Below are 15682 nucleotides of genomic sequence, written 5' to 3'. Positions count from 1 at the left end.
GGGGAAGGTGGTGATGAAAGAATGGTTATACATAACTTTCTTGATTCTTAATAGTACTTCATTTTGGGTGACAATCATAACCATTTATCTTTTACTCCCAACTGGGTTTTATGGTCAGCTATTGACTCTACCCTTAATTCTCTTCTCTATTACCTACTTGTTCTGCTCAACAATCATATCACCAAGCCTCGTTTGTGCCATTGTTAATTTCAGCTTATTCATATTTTGTGTGGCGTTATTAAGTGTAGGGTGTTGTGCTTTTATCCAATCGTTCATTGTTGTCCTACGTCAAGAAATTATGGCCCCGTTGCAGATAGGATGATTTACTTGCAGATTTGGAGTTTGTTGCATGGAACCTCCTCATCACTTGTTTTGTGTTGTGTTACTCTGTCTATGACATAATGTTCAAACTCTATTGCTAGTTGTTGAATAATGTGTTGTAATTAAAGTTTGAAAGAATGAATTTAGAAAATTTAGTAGTCAGTAATTATGATGTCTGAATGTACTAAATTAGTAACATATTAATTACTTTATTTGAATGAATGAATATATAGAATTTGAAAGTCACTTGGAACATCTATATAAATGATTGTAAGTGATGAAGCTAATGTAAGCCAAAAAAATAATAATAATTAATTTCGTATTCCAATCTTGACTGTATCTTCTTTTTATCATCTCTTGATTTTCTCCAATGAAGTGGTAATAGAAATTAGAGATCCTTACAAAGAAAATATAGCTGAGAGAGAAAAATTGAAGTGACTAGTCATGGTTTTCTCGAGTAATTTATCAATCAACAATACATTCAAGTTCCTGTTTTTGAAGGCAAAAATTATAAGTTAGAGACGATATTAACTTCCTTGAATGTCTTGAAATTAGTAAATGAGGGCTACGAAAAACTAAAAGATCCAAACCCTACTTTTTTGCAGTGTTTACAAAGTGCCACTATGTGTATAGAAAACATTGCATGACTAGCAACGCTTGTTAAAAAGTGACACTGCAACTTTTGCCAACCTCTTTTATTTGCGGCGTTTTTCAGGAAGCCACAAAGACATTTAGCGAATTTTAGGAATGTCACAAATAGTTTTTATTTAAATCATTGAGTGCTAAGTTTTTGTTTTAAAGTTCGACTAGTGAACTCTAAACGATAATTCGACGTACAGTACGGTGGATCAGTACACATCGACTAGTAGAAAAACATACTTTAGATCGAAGTCGATATAGCAGTCTGTTGCAAATCGGAGATGAAAACTATTTGGATTTTGGTTCGTAGATTCATAACATTCAAAATTATTTTTATGAAAAAACTGAATTGTAGAAGAGAAGGGGAATGAGAACTTTCGAAGTTCGATGGTGTAAGCGGTGCGGACAAAGAAGGTCAACTATTTTAATAACCCAATGACTTAAATAAAAACTTTCGAATAGTTCAATGATCAATTTTCATAATTTAGATCAAAGTTATTTTAAGCCATTCGAATGTTATAAATCATTCAAGGTTTCTTCAACAAATTTGAGACCAAAGTTTAAGCTATTATTCCTAGGGGTGAGCGTTCGATCGAGCCGAGTCGAATCGAGTGAAAAATTTTCAAGTTAATCGAGTTGACGAGTCCTATTTTATCATTCTAACTCGAGTTGAAAGTTTTTCGAATCGAGTTGAGTGCAATGAAATTCAAGTCGAATCGAGTGAAATTGTTCGAGTTAAATTAAAAAATTAAACATGTCAAATTAAAATCTTGTTACATTACAACTAATTCCATGTTAAAACAATGTATATTTGAAAACTTTTTCAAACCAAATAATAATAATAATATATTTTAGTATGATAAACCCGAATCACTAAGTAACTTATTTAGGTCCCAAAATTATTATCTTAGAAAATTTTTAATTTTTTAACATTCTTTATATATTTTTTTAGAATTTTTTATAATTTTTTAAAAAATATAAATTTTAGAATTTTATAAATATTTTGAATTTTAAAAATTATTTTATATTTTTTTGAAGATTATTTTGTATTATTTTGTAATTTTTATTAAGAGACTAATTTATTCATTTTCAAACTTGACAGGAACTAAAAGATATTTACACCAATCTGTTATTCTAACTATTTAAGTTATTCGAATTGTAAAATTTAACTCGATTGGAACCCAAAACTAAAATTACTTATTCGAGTTGACTTGAATAACTCGAAATTCAAAAGCTTTTTCGACTTTTTCGAATCGAAATTCCTATCATATTTCAAATTCAAGTTTGAGCAGTTGAATTTTTTATGACCGGATATGGTCAAATTTGGAGAATTTTCTATATCAAAGTATCATTTTTTATCAAAAAACATGGCTCAACATGAACCAACAATATCCTTTTCATCTCCTCCACTTATTTCCATAATTAAATCTTGTGTTTTTTTTTTTATTCTCCAATCTCAAAAAACAATCACAAAACTTCCCAAACTCATTATACTCTATATCACCATGGCAATGACCACTTCCCATATGCCACGACCTTCTTTCTACAATTCTCAGGGTATCAGATTTTCACAGAAACCATCATGGTTCCGAGCTCAACCCAGAACCAAACTCAACCCCTCAGTCAACATTAAAGCTTCAGCTGGTGTACGAAAAGAAGATATCGTCATCGTCGGAGCTGGGATTGCTGGTCTCGCCACTGCCGTGTCTCTTCGCAGGTCTGCAAAACAAAAATAGAAATTTTTGCCATTTAATTTGTTTTCATGTTAAGAGATTAAAATCATATATATATATATATACATAATCAGGCTAGGGATTGGGTCAGTGGTGCTTGAGCAAGCAGCGTCGCTTAGAACTGGTGGAACCTCACTTACCCTTTTCAAGAATGGGTGGCGGGTATTGGATGCCATTGGTGTTGCTGATACTCTCAGGGGCCAATTTCTTGAAATTCAAGGGTATATATGTCAATTTCACATGCTTCTTGCTAATTCTAACGGATATTTATATAAAAACCAAACATTCTAAAGTGAGTTTAGCTTTAGCGAATTTTTAAATTTAATCTCGGTACTTTAATAATAAAAATTATAATAAAATTATTAACATTTTTAATACTTTTCATCGAAATTTGATTATTATGAGATATACTTACACAAAATATTAAATTATAAAAATAAATTTAACTCCTAATATTTATCAAACTTCATTAAGTACGGGGACTTGGAACCTACGTTTTTAGACCTAATTAGTTATGGCTTACCATATTCTGAACTTGTTAATTGCATCAGCTGCGCAGGATGGCGGTGAATTCAGAAGATGGAAGGGAGTTACGCTCCTTCAAATTCAAAGACGAAGATCAAACGTAATGAACATTCTTTGGAGACAATTGTTTTCTTTGTTTCGACAAACTAATATTCGAACCTTTTTTGCTTCGGCAGCCAAGAAGTTCGTGCTGTGGAGCGGAGAATACTACTGGAGACGCTTGCCAACGAGTTACCACCTGAGACAGTTCGGTTCTCTTCCAAGTTAGGAAAGATTCAATCGAGTGAAAATGGTGAAACTCTTTTGCAACTTACCAATGGGACTACGTTGCTTGCAAAGGTTAGTAGACCTCAAGTTTCAACGTTGCTGTGTTGAAAGAAATTGGGTTATTGAATATGTTTCTTCAACAGATTGTTATCGGTTGTGATGGAATTAGATCTCCGATAGCCAAGTGGATGGGTTTCTCCGAGCCGAAGTATGCAGGATATAGTGCTTTCCGTGGACTTGGAGTTTATCCCGATGGGCAGCCATTTGCAGCAAATGTTAATTATATCTACGGAAGAGGTTTGCGTGCTGGATATGTCCCCGTGTCTCCTACAAAAGTTTACTGGTTTATCTGCTATAACAGTCCCTCCTCTCCAGGTTTTTTTTTCGATCTTTTATTTTACTTTAAGATTCAATCATAAAATGAAGTAACGAATTACCTTACAACGATCCTTCTGACATGGCTTGTTGCAGGTCCAAAGATTACTGATCCAGCTTTGCTGAGGAAGCAAGCTAAGGAACTCGTAAACAACTGGCCTGAAGAGTTAATTAGATTGATTGATCTCAGCCCAGATGAGACGATCAGTAAAACCCCGCTTGTTGATCGTTGGTTATGGCCGGGTTTAAGCCCTCCCGCTTCAACCGGCAAAGTAGTTCTGGTTGGAGATGCTTGGCATCCGATGACTCCCAATCTCGGGCAAGGTGCTTGTTGTGCTTTAGAGGATTCTGTGATACTGACCAAGAAATTAGCTAATGCAATTAAATCAGGACCAGCAGCCATAGAAGGTGCTCTCAGGGCATATGGAGAAGAAAGATGGCCTCGGGTCTTTCCGTTAACCGTACGGGCAAATCTTGTTGGATCACTGTTGCAGTGGGATAATCAACTTGTCTGTTCTATTCGTAACAATATTGTCATACCTAAACTAGTTAGACTTGGACCAGTGCTTGAACACACAAATTTTGAGTGTGAGCCTCTCAAAGCATAAAAATGTAAAGATTTCAAGACCATAAGTAGCAAGAAAGTAAACAAACTATATATCATTGCCATTTGAAGCTGTTCTATCCATCATTTATTAATTAAACATGAAATTACAGAGCTTTCTTTGACAAAATGAGCAATGTTACTTGTCCCTAGTCGAGCATTTTTCCGGGTATAACCATACAACCAAGTCGAATTCAGTGAAGAAAAGCGCATTGCAGATTATAGAAATGGAAAATATGCGGCACATGATATGATTCCAGGAGTTCCATTACCTGCCACAAGCAGATTCTCCACCCAAAATAGTTGAATCTCTACTCATCGTCGTACCTGCAAATCGATACTCTGGCACCTATTCAAGATTCAAGTATCCAATAGCATGAAAACTTACTGGGAAATTGTTGAAGTTAATATTAAACCAATGACCATAAATAGCAAGAATGAACAAATTGATGTTTCTCATCAATTGAAAATACATTAACTTTCATCTTGTATACATTTGACATTGAAAAGTGCATTAAATCATCTGCATTGTACAAAAACAAGGAATGTTTTTTCAGTAGCAAATGAACTATCTATTTGAAAAGAACCCGAGCTACATTCCATTCTTTGAAAACCTCACAGGTTTTGTATATACCACTTGGTTTGTTGAATTGAAGCTCTTAACAGCTTCAATTTTTGAATTAAGTTGCCCCATGCGCAAAAAGTACTCTTGATTTTGATATCAATCTTCAAACCCTTGATTCTGCAAAGAATTTGATCATCTTAGGCTTTAAAGCAACACTAAATCAAACACAAGACTCTATGGTCTAAATTTGTTTTTCAACTACTATGTTACTCGGACTCAGGTGTGAGTGTTGAATATGGTCTGCAACCGGGACCAGTATAGTTAAGACTTTTCTAAGATTTTCTATGTTACTTAGACTCAAGTGTGAGTGTCGGATATGATCTGTAACAGAGACTGGTTTATATAGACTTTTCTAAGATTTTCTTCACATTTGAAGGATCTTTAAAGGTCATATCCCCATAACCATATGTTGGACATGAGTGTCGGACACGAGCAAAATAGTCTAAGCTTAATCTACCTGATATGTAACTTTAATCTATCTAATATCTGCGACTGAAAATCAGTAAATCTTATCAGAATTCATGCATCTAAATTTAAAAAAAGGGCCTAAAATAACTTAATAACCAATAAGAGGATTTAAAAGTAGAAAGCTAACCAGTTCTTATGCCTTGGCAGATCAATAAAACATACAGATATGGCTAATAATCAAATCACACCAATTCAATACTCTTAACATCTCAACCAAATAAACGCAAGTTGTTTATTTCACTAACTTAGAACCAAATTTTCAAAAACCTAGATCGTAGACAATCATAAATAGCACATTGAACTAACTTCTCACAATCAATCGAAGAAAAAGCAGAAAATATATGAAAAATAAGGGATGGTATTTCAAACCTATGCTGGAGAATAACCAAAGGATGAAACCGCAAAAAACGAGAACGAAAGGGATGATGTGGACGGCGTTCTCAGCAGATCTAAGGTGGGACCTTTCTTTCTCGGCGGCGCGTGAAAGGGGGTTATATATCGGAAGTAGTTGTTTGTCCAAGAGAACCGTCTCCGAACCATGTTGATTCGAACTCAGTGATTGGGAATCAGGTGAGTTCAAGAAGAGCTCGCTCGAGACTCGGTTACTGCATGAGGATCGAAGCATCTTCTGGATTCTTTTCTTTTTCAGACAAACAGAGAGTTGGGAGATTCGAAAAAGATATGAACAAAAATAATTTATATCTTAATTTCGGAGAAATATATGGGTTAAATTCAGTTTAAATCCTTAAACTATGACTCAGATTATAAATTGATCCAAAATTTAAAAACATTCTAATTGAACCCTTGAATTTCTAGTACAGCATCAATTAGATCCTTTTGTCAGTCTAGCCATTAGCTTGGGCGTTAAATACTGGCTCCAATATGAACTTGAGCATATTTAAAATAATTAAACCAAATTATAAACACATGTATCTATTATATAAACAATTTTGATCTAACATATTAGATCTAAGATACGTATATGTGTATTTATAATTTACTCCAAATATTTTAAATATGTTCCACGTCAGATCCAAACTGACATTTAATACCAAAATTGATGGGTAGATTGACAAAAGGACATAATTGGTACAGTATTGATATTTTGAAGATTTAGTTAGAGCATTTTAAGTTTATAAACCAATTTAAAATCTATACGATAGTTTGAGGATGTTTGATGAAATTAACCCATTAATATAACATAAGTATAATACACGTGGTAATCTTTTGTTGGTCTCGTTGCTACATCACACTCTCTCTAATTTCCTTAAAAAATATTAAATAAACAATTAAAAAATTATAAATCTAATTTTTATTGATTTTGAGTAGTTCACTTAAACATGGTTCAATTCTTTTGTTTAGACCAATAAATCGATCAATTTTTCATCCAATCAATTCAACCGATAGGTGCGGTATAGTTACAATAACAGTGCCTCGAACAATATTTTAAAAATTGGATCGGATGATGAACTAATTATCGTACTGATTCTAAGTTTAACCGCGAATATAACAATAATGAAATAAACAATTAGAAATTTCATACAAATTAACAAAATAGTTTAAATTTAAAAAAAATTATAAATTGAATCACCGGTCTTTTCCTATTTTTTTTATTTTTTACCGGTTTCAAGCAATTCACTCCTAAACTTATTCATTATTTTACCCGAATCAATATACTAGTGGATTCTTAATCCGATTGATCCGATTCCAACAACATTCTCAAATTAATAATTCATTAACTAAAAATTGAAATTAAAAAAAAATCTGACTTTATTTCTTTATTTATAAACAACAAATATTCCCCCATTGATCTTTCTTTTTTTTCTTTCAATTTTCTCTTTCTCCGGCGACGATCGGAAATTCTAACTCGTGACTCAGTATATTCTAACTCGTCGCCAGCATGAATCCCGAATAGTAAGCTCCGATTTTTTTTCTTTTTCAAATCTTAGAAAGAAATCGTTAGTTATCTTGGATTTACGTTAAATCAGTCATTTTTAACTATTTTTCCTGTAGAATTAACCTTTTTTTTTTTAATTTTTCCCTAAGAAATTAATTTTGATTGTCGATTGGCTATGTGAATCAGATCCGATTGCATTTTTGTTTCCGATCTGTTTATGTAAAATTTTATTTTTAGCACTAAATTTAGCTTAGAAATGATAATATTGTTTGTGAATTCTCAAGTTAGGCAGTAATTTTAACATATTTCCAAGAAATTTAGGCTTAAAGGATGGAAATCGTTGCTGCCAAAAAAAAATTATAATTCAATGTTAATACAGTCCGGTACAAGAAATGAAAACTTGTACCGATTAAGTCTTAATTCGATTGGTATGGGTATTGTTGTCAATGTAGGAGTACATAGGTTCGAGTGTGCTAAAATGCATTATCCTCTTATTTATGGGGGAAGGGGCTATGGATAGTTCTAAACATTATGTCAAAAAGAACCAATATGATCAGAATCTATAATGAGATTGTTGAAAAAAATATTATTTGTTAGGGTAATTCTATAGAACTTAATTCGCTAGTTCTATAAAATGAAGAATGATCCAGTTCAATTTAATGAAAACGAAATATGATTTATTAGAAGAAACACCTTCTAGAACTTATATATAGTTTCTATGTTTAATTCTAAATAAATAAATTGTGAACTTCGTGAATTCGTTGTTCTATAAATAAACTCCAGTAAAAAAATTTCACTAGTTTTTCTCAAGTTTGAAATTGAGCAAATTAGTCATTTTCAATACAAAAAGTTAAAGCAATTTAGTTCTGTGAATTTCAAAAGTGAGCAACTAACAACCATTAATCCTGGCGTTAATATCTTCTATTAATTTACATAGTTTTGATTAACATAATAACAAATTTAGCTTTCAGTGTTTACATATTTTGCCATTTGGTCTTAATTCTAAAAAGTCTAACAAATTCAGCCTCAACATTTACACAAATATTGCAATGTTGAGGGATAAATTTGTTAGATCAGAACCAAATTGATAGAATATATAAATTTTGAGAGTTAAATTTGTTATTACATCAATCACAATTAAGTACAATTGATGTTGATAGGAATTAAATTGCTTTAATTTTTTTGAAATGACCCTCAATATATAAATTGAGAGAGATTGGAGAGGTTTTTTAGCGATATATTAAAATTTTGATTTTTTTTCCTTCTTTTAATATCTTGAATATTGTTTGTTTGTTTAAATGGCAGTGATTATCTATTTAAGCTTTTGCTTATCGGAGATTCTGGTGTTGGGAAATCATGTTTACTTTTGAGGTTTTCTGTAAGTGTTTTTTTTTTTGGTCTTAGCTTAGTGATTTAGTACAGCTTTGATTCTTTTGATTCATTTTTGGGGAAGGCGTAGCTTAGGAGGTTGTCATGGCACTTAAAATAAATAAAAAAATTTCTATTTAGGTCCTTTTAAAATTTTAAATTAGTAAAGATAAAATTGTGCTTTGGACTCTTTAAAAAAGATAAAATTTGATCTAATCCTTTAAAAATTATAAATATATAAGCTATTAAAATGATGAAATTGTACTTTTACCATCATAAAAATTACAATTTAACTTCGACTCCTAAAAATATTTTCTAACTTTACCCCTGAGCAGGATGATTCATATTTGGAAAGTTACATCAGTACCATCGGTGTCGACTTCGTAAGTATCGTCTCAAGTATATGTGTATGCATTCGTTTGTTTATTTTTAAGCATTTAAATGATAAATTAATTTCGAAATCTTATTCCAATCTGCAGAAAATCCGTACCGTGGAACAAGATGGAAAAACCATCAAACTCCAAATTGTATGTCTTTAAATTCGCTACCTATGTTTTCATATTTCAATTGGGGTTTGAATCTCTAAATTTACCTATTTGGATAGTGGGTTCATTCTTATAGTTCTAGTTAGTCCTGTTAATTGAGTGGAATAGGCTGGTTTTTGGATCGAAATATTTCATATTTCAAAATTGGGTTAAATCATTTTTTGAGGTTTGAACTTGGCAATAGCTTTCATATTGTGTTAATTTTTTTGTCCAAAATAGTGCTTGAACTTGACAATTATTCGCATATTGGACTCTGAACTATGCAATTGTTCTAATGTTAGGGCTTGAACCTTTTTTTTTCAGCTTTTTCTTCAAGTAAATATTGAGACTAACTTGAACAAAAAAAAGTTCAAGCCCTAATGTGAGAACAGTGGTAAAGTTCAAATATTAACTTAGACAAAAGTTTAGGCCCCAATGTTAGTATAATTGCCAAGTTCAAGACAAAAGTTTAAGCCCTCATATAGGAATACTTACTTAGTTCAAGTCACAAATAGTGCATTAACCATTTAAAATCTTCAAGTATTTGGGTTTTGGCTTATGGTCATTTAGGTTTGTTATGTGGATTTTTTTAGTCAAAGTTATCTTGATTTCAGGTCATTTCGATTACTTTTTCAAGTCATTTTGGGTTTGGATCATTCTGATTTTGAATTATATTTGAGTTCTCTTGTTGATTTTTATGATGAAATCAAGTTGTATCAGGGTTTGGTTGAATTTCAGAGTTCAAAATGACATTTCTAGTTGTTTTAATCATTGTTGATTATTGATTTCCTTTTCTTGCTTGTTTCTAAATATACAGTGGGACACTGCTGGCCAAGAACGTTTTCGGACAATTACTAGCAGCTATTATCGTGGGGCTCATGGCATCATTGTAAGTTGCATATTTCGGATTTTATGTACACTTTCACTCCCTTATTTTCTTTACGCACGATTATATTCATGTCGGTTACGTTTACGATGTGACAGACCAAGAGAGTTTCAACAATGTGAAGCAATGGTTAAACGAAATCGACCGCTACGCCACCGAGAATGTGAACAAGGTTTTAGTCGGGAACAAATGTGACCTATCGGCCAAAAAAGTTGTCTCCTATGAGGCAGCTAAGGTAAACTTCTCGAACACATATGTCGAAATTTGATATCAGCTTTAGGTATCAGAACTTGTTTTCCTTCCTACAGGCTTTCGCAGATGAACTCGGGATACCTTTCATGGAAACAAGTGCTAAGAATGCCACTAACGTCGAAGACGCTTTCATGGCCATGACTGCTTCGATCAAGAATAGGTACAAGCACACACGCGCGCGCGCACAGAGGCACATGCACTCTCATTTTTCGAGTTTAACGGTACTGATCTCTTTACGGTTATTTACAGGATGGCAAGCCAACCGGCCATGAACAATGCTCGGCCTTCGACCGTGCAGATTCGGGGACAGCCCGTGAATACGAATTCTGGTTGTTGCTCTTCTTAAAGAAAACTAGTTATAGAGAGGGCTTATGATGTTTCCTTAGTGTTTCTTTTGTTGCATGTGGTAAAAACTAGGCCTATTTAATGCTTTTTGATCTGAAGGTGGTTGATTTTGTTCTATTCTTTTGTTCAATTTTACTTTGCTAATTTTTTTATTCTTTAATTGTATTCCATTTTTTTGACTGCATTTGTACAAAAATAGGAGTGATTGTGAAAAAGCAGTATTTTGCTTGTAAACATTTGGATAAAAAGGGTAAATTACATCCAAGGCACTGAACTATGATTAAGTTTACATTTTGGTCACTTAATAAAGTTATAAAATGGACATTAAACTATTCGAAAGTTTTCATTTAAGTTGTTAAATTATTCGAAAGGTAATTTATTTAAATTATTGGGATGTTAAGTTCTTTTTTTTTTTAAAGTCCGGCTAGTGAGCTCTAAGCGATGATTTGATGATCGGTGTAGTGGATTGATACTTATCAACGAGTAAAAAAATATACCTTAAATCTAAGTTGATCTAACGTCAATATCAAAGATCGGAGAAGAAGCAATTTAGATTTTGATTCACAGATTTGTGACATTCAAAGTTGTTTCATGAATAAAATTGAATTGCAAAAGAGAAGAGGGATGAGAGTTTTTAATGGGTGCAGGCGATGGAGACAGAGAAGGCCATACAACACCTATTTTAACAGCCTAGTAACTAAAATGAAAATATTCAAATAGTTCAGTGACTGCTTTTTAACTTTTTAAAGTTAAGTGATCTAAATATAAACTTACTAATAGTTTAATAACTTTGGATGTAATTTAAAAAAAAACTAAAATCCTAGAAAAATACAACAAGAAAACCCTAACCAAATCCAGTCCCCAAAAACCCTAGCAACCATCTTTTCGCCACCAAGCTGGAAAAAAGAGAGGGAGAGAGCATTGAGGAACAAAGAGATCGAGGCTATTGCAACTAGTCCAACTGAATGGCTGCCTCTAGTGTAAACCATGCCACGGTGAAGCCCCAAAAATCCAATGCTGGAGCCGCTATGGCACCGGCTAGACCACCAACCAAAAGAGCAGCCAAAGTCGAATCATCGGCTACAACAACCACCAAACACAATATCTAGTACGATGACACTAGAATCTATTGATGTGTAGGTCCGGTGAAACCCTAGAGAGGCATTAATGTCATAACACCATGCACCAACCAAAAAAAAAACAACAAATAGAGTCCAATGAAAAGCAAAGGCCATTAAAAGAAATGGACGAATGGTCATATCTGTGCAAGGTTTTATCTTTTTCATTTTTTTGTTGCATTATCGAGATGGGCTAGGCAAACAACCAGGTATAGGGACATTTAACCTATCCCTATCAAGGTTCAAACTTAAGCCTTGTGTGTATACAATTGTTTCACATTTGATCTTTGTTCATTAACCAATTTCACTAAACTTCTCTTCGCATTTGACCTAAACGGACAATTTGACGATAAAAAACCATCCACCAAATGTAAATAAGCCTCCAAATCGTGACAACATGCTACGTCAGCATCTGGTTTCAAGTAAGGCGACATTTTAGTATCGACCTTCAGTTCCGTCCCGACATGGGTATATGCCCATGAGTTATTGTCGCCAATAAATACACCTGGAACCCTAGTGATCAGATCTTGATTATTTACAATTCGTAACACTTTAACGTTTTTTTGATTAAGTCGCTGGACAAAGCTTTTGTTACCGACTCTAGGCCCTCCGAACGAAAAGACCGCGACTGGCGGCACGTGAGGTGCACATGAACTTATCTCATCAGCAACTAAAAGAGATAGTGCTGCCCCAAGGCTATGCCCTGTGATTGTAATACTTAAGGTTTCACCTTTGTACATTTCTATCAATCTTTGTACTTCTTGAACAACTGAATCAGCTAAGCTAGGCACGTGAGCTCCACGTGTTTCGTGTAAGCTCAAGAACCCACATTCAACCCGTTGGTTCGAGTCGTCTGAACCCGGGATTCGAACCAATTGAGCTCTAAAATTCTCGGTCCATTCAAGACACGTAGCGGTTCCACGTAGAGCAATAACAATATCCCTCCTTCCCATACGTTGAATCTCTCGCCGGTCATCACAAACCGCTACGAATCCGATCCAACTAGACCGTTGGGTCATCCACCCTAGATTCGGAGCCATATCGTCAACCCATTTCGGTAATCCAACAGACGACGTCGCATAAAGGCTCTTCGTCACCTTATATGACCTATCAGGCAACGCCACGTGTCTTGGTAAAGGAGCTTCGTCGACCGGCATGGCCGGGTTTGAATGAAAACCATGGTAAGCCGCTTGAACGAATTCCCCATATCGAACCACTTCTCGCCGGAGATTCTCATCGAGCGGGTCAAGTAAACCGGACCAATCATTACAACCGTGATACTCTCTCCAACGTGAACCGAGATTGTTCCTCGGAGAATACTCCATGGTTTTCGATAAAAGCCTTTGAAGCCGATTCAAGTGACTCGGTGACATTTCTTCGGCGGCTTTCATTTCCGGTTTAATATCCCAAAGCTTCAGCCCTTCGAATAAACCCTTACGTTTGATACTGATAGACCCATTTGTGAGGGGTTTGGTAACTCGGTCTGAGTCGGTTTGGTTCGTTTTCTGAAGGAGTTTTTCGAGGTTGGAAAGATGTTTCCGAGTTGACTCAGTCGACAATGAGTTAAGAGGTGATTTCCGGCACTTGAAGCTTGCCCGTTTGGTTTGGAAAACGAGCAAGTTCTGAGCCGGAACGGTCGAGTTAACACCGATCTGCATGAAGAAGCCAATGAAAGAGGAAAACGAAAGCAACTTCCTTAAAACAGCTAAAGGGAGAACCGAGTAGGATGGAACATGTCAATCACAGTATTTATAGAATAACATTTTCAATGAATACCCTCCCTTTTACTTCATAATTACATAAACAACCTTCCATTTATGAAATAAAAGTCTTTTATTAGTATGTTAATTGTTAAGTTAAAATAATTTCCTCCTTTTAGTTTTTGTATCTTTCCATTATACAATAGGAATTAGATTGAATTGGTTAGTCAAATTTATTAGTTTAGAAATCGAATGCAAATAATAAAGAGATTAAATCGATTTTTGGGTGAATCGTAGAAACTAATAAAAAATTAAAAATTTGGATAAAATTTGCGTTTGAACCAGTTAAATCAATTTATAAATTTTAAATATTTTAAATCATTTATTTAATTAGTGTTAGATTAACGGTCGAACTAATTGAATCAATGACTAAATCAATAGTCCGATTTTTAAAACATTACTTTTTAAAATTTCAATTTTGACTTGAATGATATTGTTCAAGTTCATCAAGTTAAATTATGATACTTTCAATATTTATATTATTACATTAGTAATACTATATCTATATTACCTTATTATTTTCTCAAATACTTACAACAAAATCACGTCTTAATTATAATAAAGAACTAATACGGAAATTTGAATAAATAATAGACATGTGAATCGATGGGTCTAGATTGAGTTAACATATTAATATAAATCACGTATCAAGTTTTAAAACCTTTTATAATTTTGATTTAAGTTTGTTTTAACTAGAATCATTTTAAGTTTAGATTATTCGAAATTTTGTGGTCAAAGCTTTTTTTTTTAATTAAGTAATCGCATGTTTTCAAGCTTTATCATCAAGAGATTTTGCATCATCTTACATTATTTGTTCAAATCCTTTTAATTCTAGATCATTTTAAATTTGAGTTATCACGAATTTAAATTTTTCTTAAATTTGGGTTAATTTCGATTCTGGGTTATTAACTTATCGAATTTGAGTTCTAATTGATTGGTATTTTTTATTTTATTTTATTTTTTTGGTTAATCAGAATCCACAAATGTAGGACGAATGAAATAATTTTCCAATGGCAATTATGAAAATAGGAGATGTTTTATGGGTTAGAATAAAGAGATTGACCATTTCTTATATTAATCCTTGAAAGCTTTACGGAGTTCAAGAAAAGTCGGCGACCCAATGAAAACGGGAGTTAGCATTTTATTGATTTAATTTTTGATTTATGGAGTTGAATTGACTGAAGGGGCATAACAAAAATTTTCAAAATTAAAGCTGCTGCCCCTTTTTTTTTTTTTACTCTAAATATTTTACTTTAGATTTTTTGTTGTTTGACTTTTACGGTACGTGGAATAATAAGTCAAAGAAATGGTGAAATTGTGAACGCATTTCTAATCTGAACTTAAATCCCACATCCACTGATTCTCTAATTTTTAATTTCTCATTGGATAAATATCATGAATTTTGATTTAATATATAATTTGGTATATGAATTTTGATTTGGTGTAATTATATAAAAAAAATTAAATTGTGATTTATATGTATATATAAAATTTTAATTTTGATTCAACTGTGCAGAGGGGTAAAGTCAGAAAATCTTTTTTGGAGCGGAACTAAATTGTATATTTTTACGATAGTAAAAATGTAATTTTATCATTTTAATAGTTTATGTCTTTATAATTTTTAAATGATTAAATCAAAATTTTATTATTTTTGAGGGGGTCAAAGTGCAACTTTACCATTACTAATTTAAAATTTATAAATTATAAAATGACAAAATAGAAAATTAGAAAATTTTCTATTTTAGGGGGGACCGGGGCCCCTACCAGTGGCGGAGCCAAAAATTTTTTTGAAGGGGGTAGAATTAAGTTGTATATTTACGATAGTAAAAAAATGTAATTTTACTATTTTAATAGCCTATATCTTTATAATTTCTAAATGATTAAATCAAATTTTTATCATTTTGAGGGGTCAATGTGTAATTTTATCACTCATAATTTAAAATTTTATAAATTATAAAGGAGCTAAAAGGGGAAT

General features: G+C 32.9%; 2 protein-coding genes, 1 long non-coding RNA gene and 1 pseudogene across 4 annotated transcripts; 2 read left to right on the top strand and 2 right to left on the bottom strand.

Annotated features, from left to right (window-relative positions):
- The first annotated feature begins 2327 nt into the window (after positions 1 to 2327).
- LOC107932291 (monooxygenase 2) lies at positions 2328 to 4529 on the top strand. 2 transcript variants are annotated; one of them, XM_016864261.2, is made up of 6 exons: positions 2328 to 2677; positions 2768 to 2914; positions 3253 to 3318; positions 3395 to 3557; positions 3629 to 3860; positions 3957 to 4529. In XM_016864261.2, exons 1-6 carry the CDS (start codon positions 2328 to 2330, stop codon positions 4466 to 4468), a joined length of 1470 nt encoding a protein of 489 aa, XP_016719750.2. In that variant the 3' UTR covers positions 4469 to 4529. The 2 variants fall into 2 exon arrangements, with proteins under 2 accessions (XP_016719750.2, XP_016719749.1); XM_016864260.2 differs by lacking the exon at positions 2328 to 2677 and having other exon boundaries at positions 3245 to 3318.
- Positions 4530 to 4902: 373 nt separating this feature from the next.
- LOC107932292 (uncharacterized) lies at positions 4903 to 6248 on the bottom strand. The gene is made up of 2 exons (XR_001693361.2): positions 5927 to 6248; positions 4903 to 5206 (listed from the first exon to the last, which is right to left on the bottom strand). It is a non-coding gene; the product is annotated as an uncharacterized lncRNA (long non-coding RNA).
- Positions 6249 to 7358: 1110 nt separating this feature from the next.
- LOC107932348 (GTP-binding protein YPTM2) lies at positions 7359 to 11071 on the top strand. Its single transcript, XM_016864316.2, has 8 exons — positions 7359 to 7471; positions 8760 to 8832; positions 9158 to 9205; positions 9302 to 9349; positions 10164 to 10237; positions 10314 to 10467; positions 10541 to 10644; positions 10734 to 11071. Exons 1-8 carry the CDS (start codon positions 7458 to 7460, stop codon positions 10828 to 10830), a joined length of 612 nt encoding a protein of 203 aa, XP_016719805.1. The 5' UTR covers positions 7359 to 7457; the 3' UTR covers positions 10831 to 11071.
- A 543-nt stretch (positions 11072 to 11614) lies between these two features.
- Positions 11615 to 13651, bottom strand: LOC107932346 (phospholipase A1-Ibeta2, chloroplastic-like; annotated as a pseudogene).
- Between the last annotated feature and the right edge of the window lie 2031 nt (positions 13652 to 15682).

The sequence above is a fragment of the Gossypium hirsutum genome, chromosome D03 (assembly GCF_007990345.1).
Source record: "Gossypium hirsutum isolate 1008001.06 chromosome D03, Gossypium_hirsutum_v2.1, whole genome shotgun sequence".
Classification (NCBI taxonomy): Eukaryota; Viridiplantae; Streptophyta; class Magnoliopsida; order Malvales; family Malvaceae; genus Gossypium; species Gossypium hirsutum.
This window is presented reverse-complemented; position numbering and strand designations above follow the sequence as displayed.

Coding starts and splice junctions, on each gene's coding strand:
- LOC107932348 (XM_016864316.2), top strand. Junction 8,833..9,157: donor GTTTACTTTTGAGGTTTTCT/GTAAGTGTTTTT, acceptor ACCCCTGAGCAG/GATGATTCATATTTGGAAAG. Junction 9,206..9,301: donor GTACCATCGGTGTCGACTTC/GTAAGTATCGTC, acceptor TCCAATCTGCAG/AAAATCCGTACCGTGGAACA.
- LOC107932291 (XM_016864261.2), top strand. CDS start 2,328: ATGGCTCAACATGAACCAACAATATCCTTTTCATCTCCTCCACTTATT. Junction 3,319..3,394: donor TTCAAAGACGAAGATCAAAC/GTAATGAACATT, acceptor TTGCTTCGGCAG/CCAAGAAGTTCGTGCTGTGG. Junction 3,558..3,628: donor GGACTACGTTGCTTGCAAAG/GTTAGTAGACCT, acceptor TTTCTTCAACAG/ATTGTTATCGGTTGTGATGG.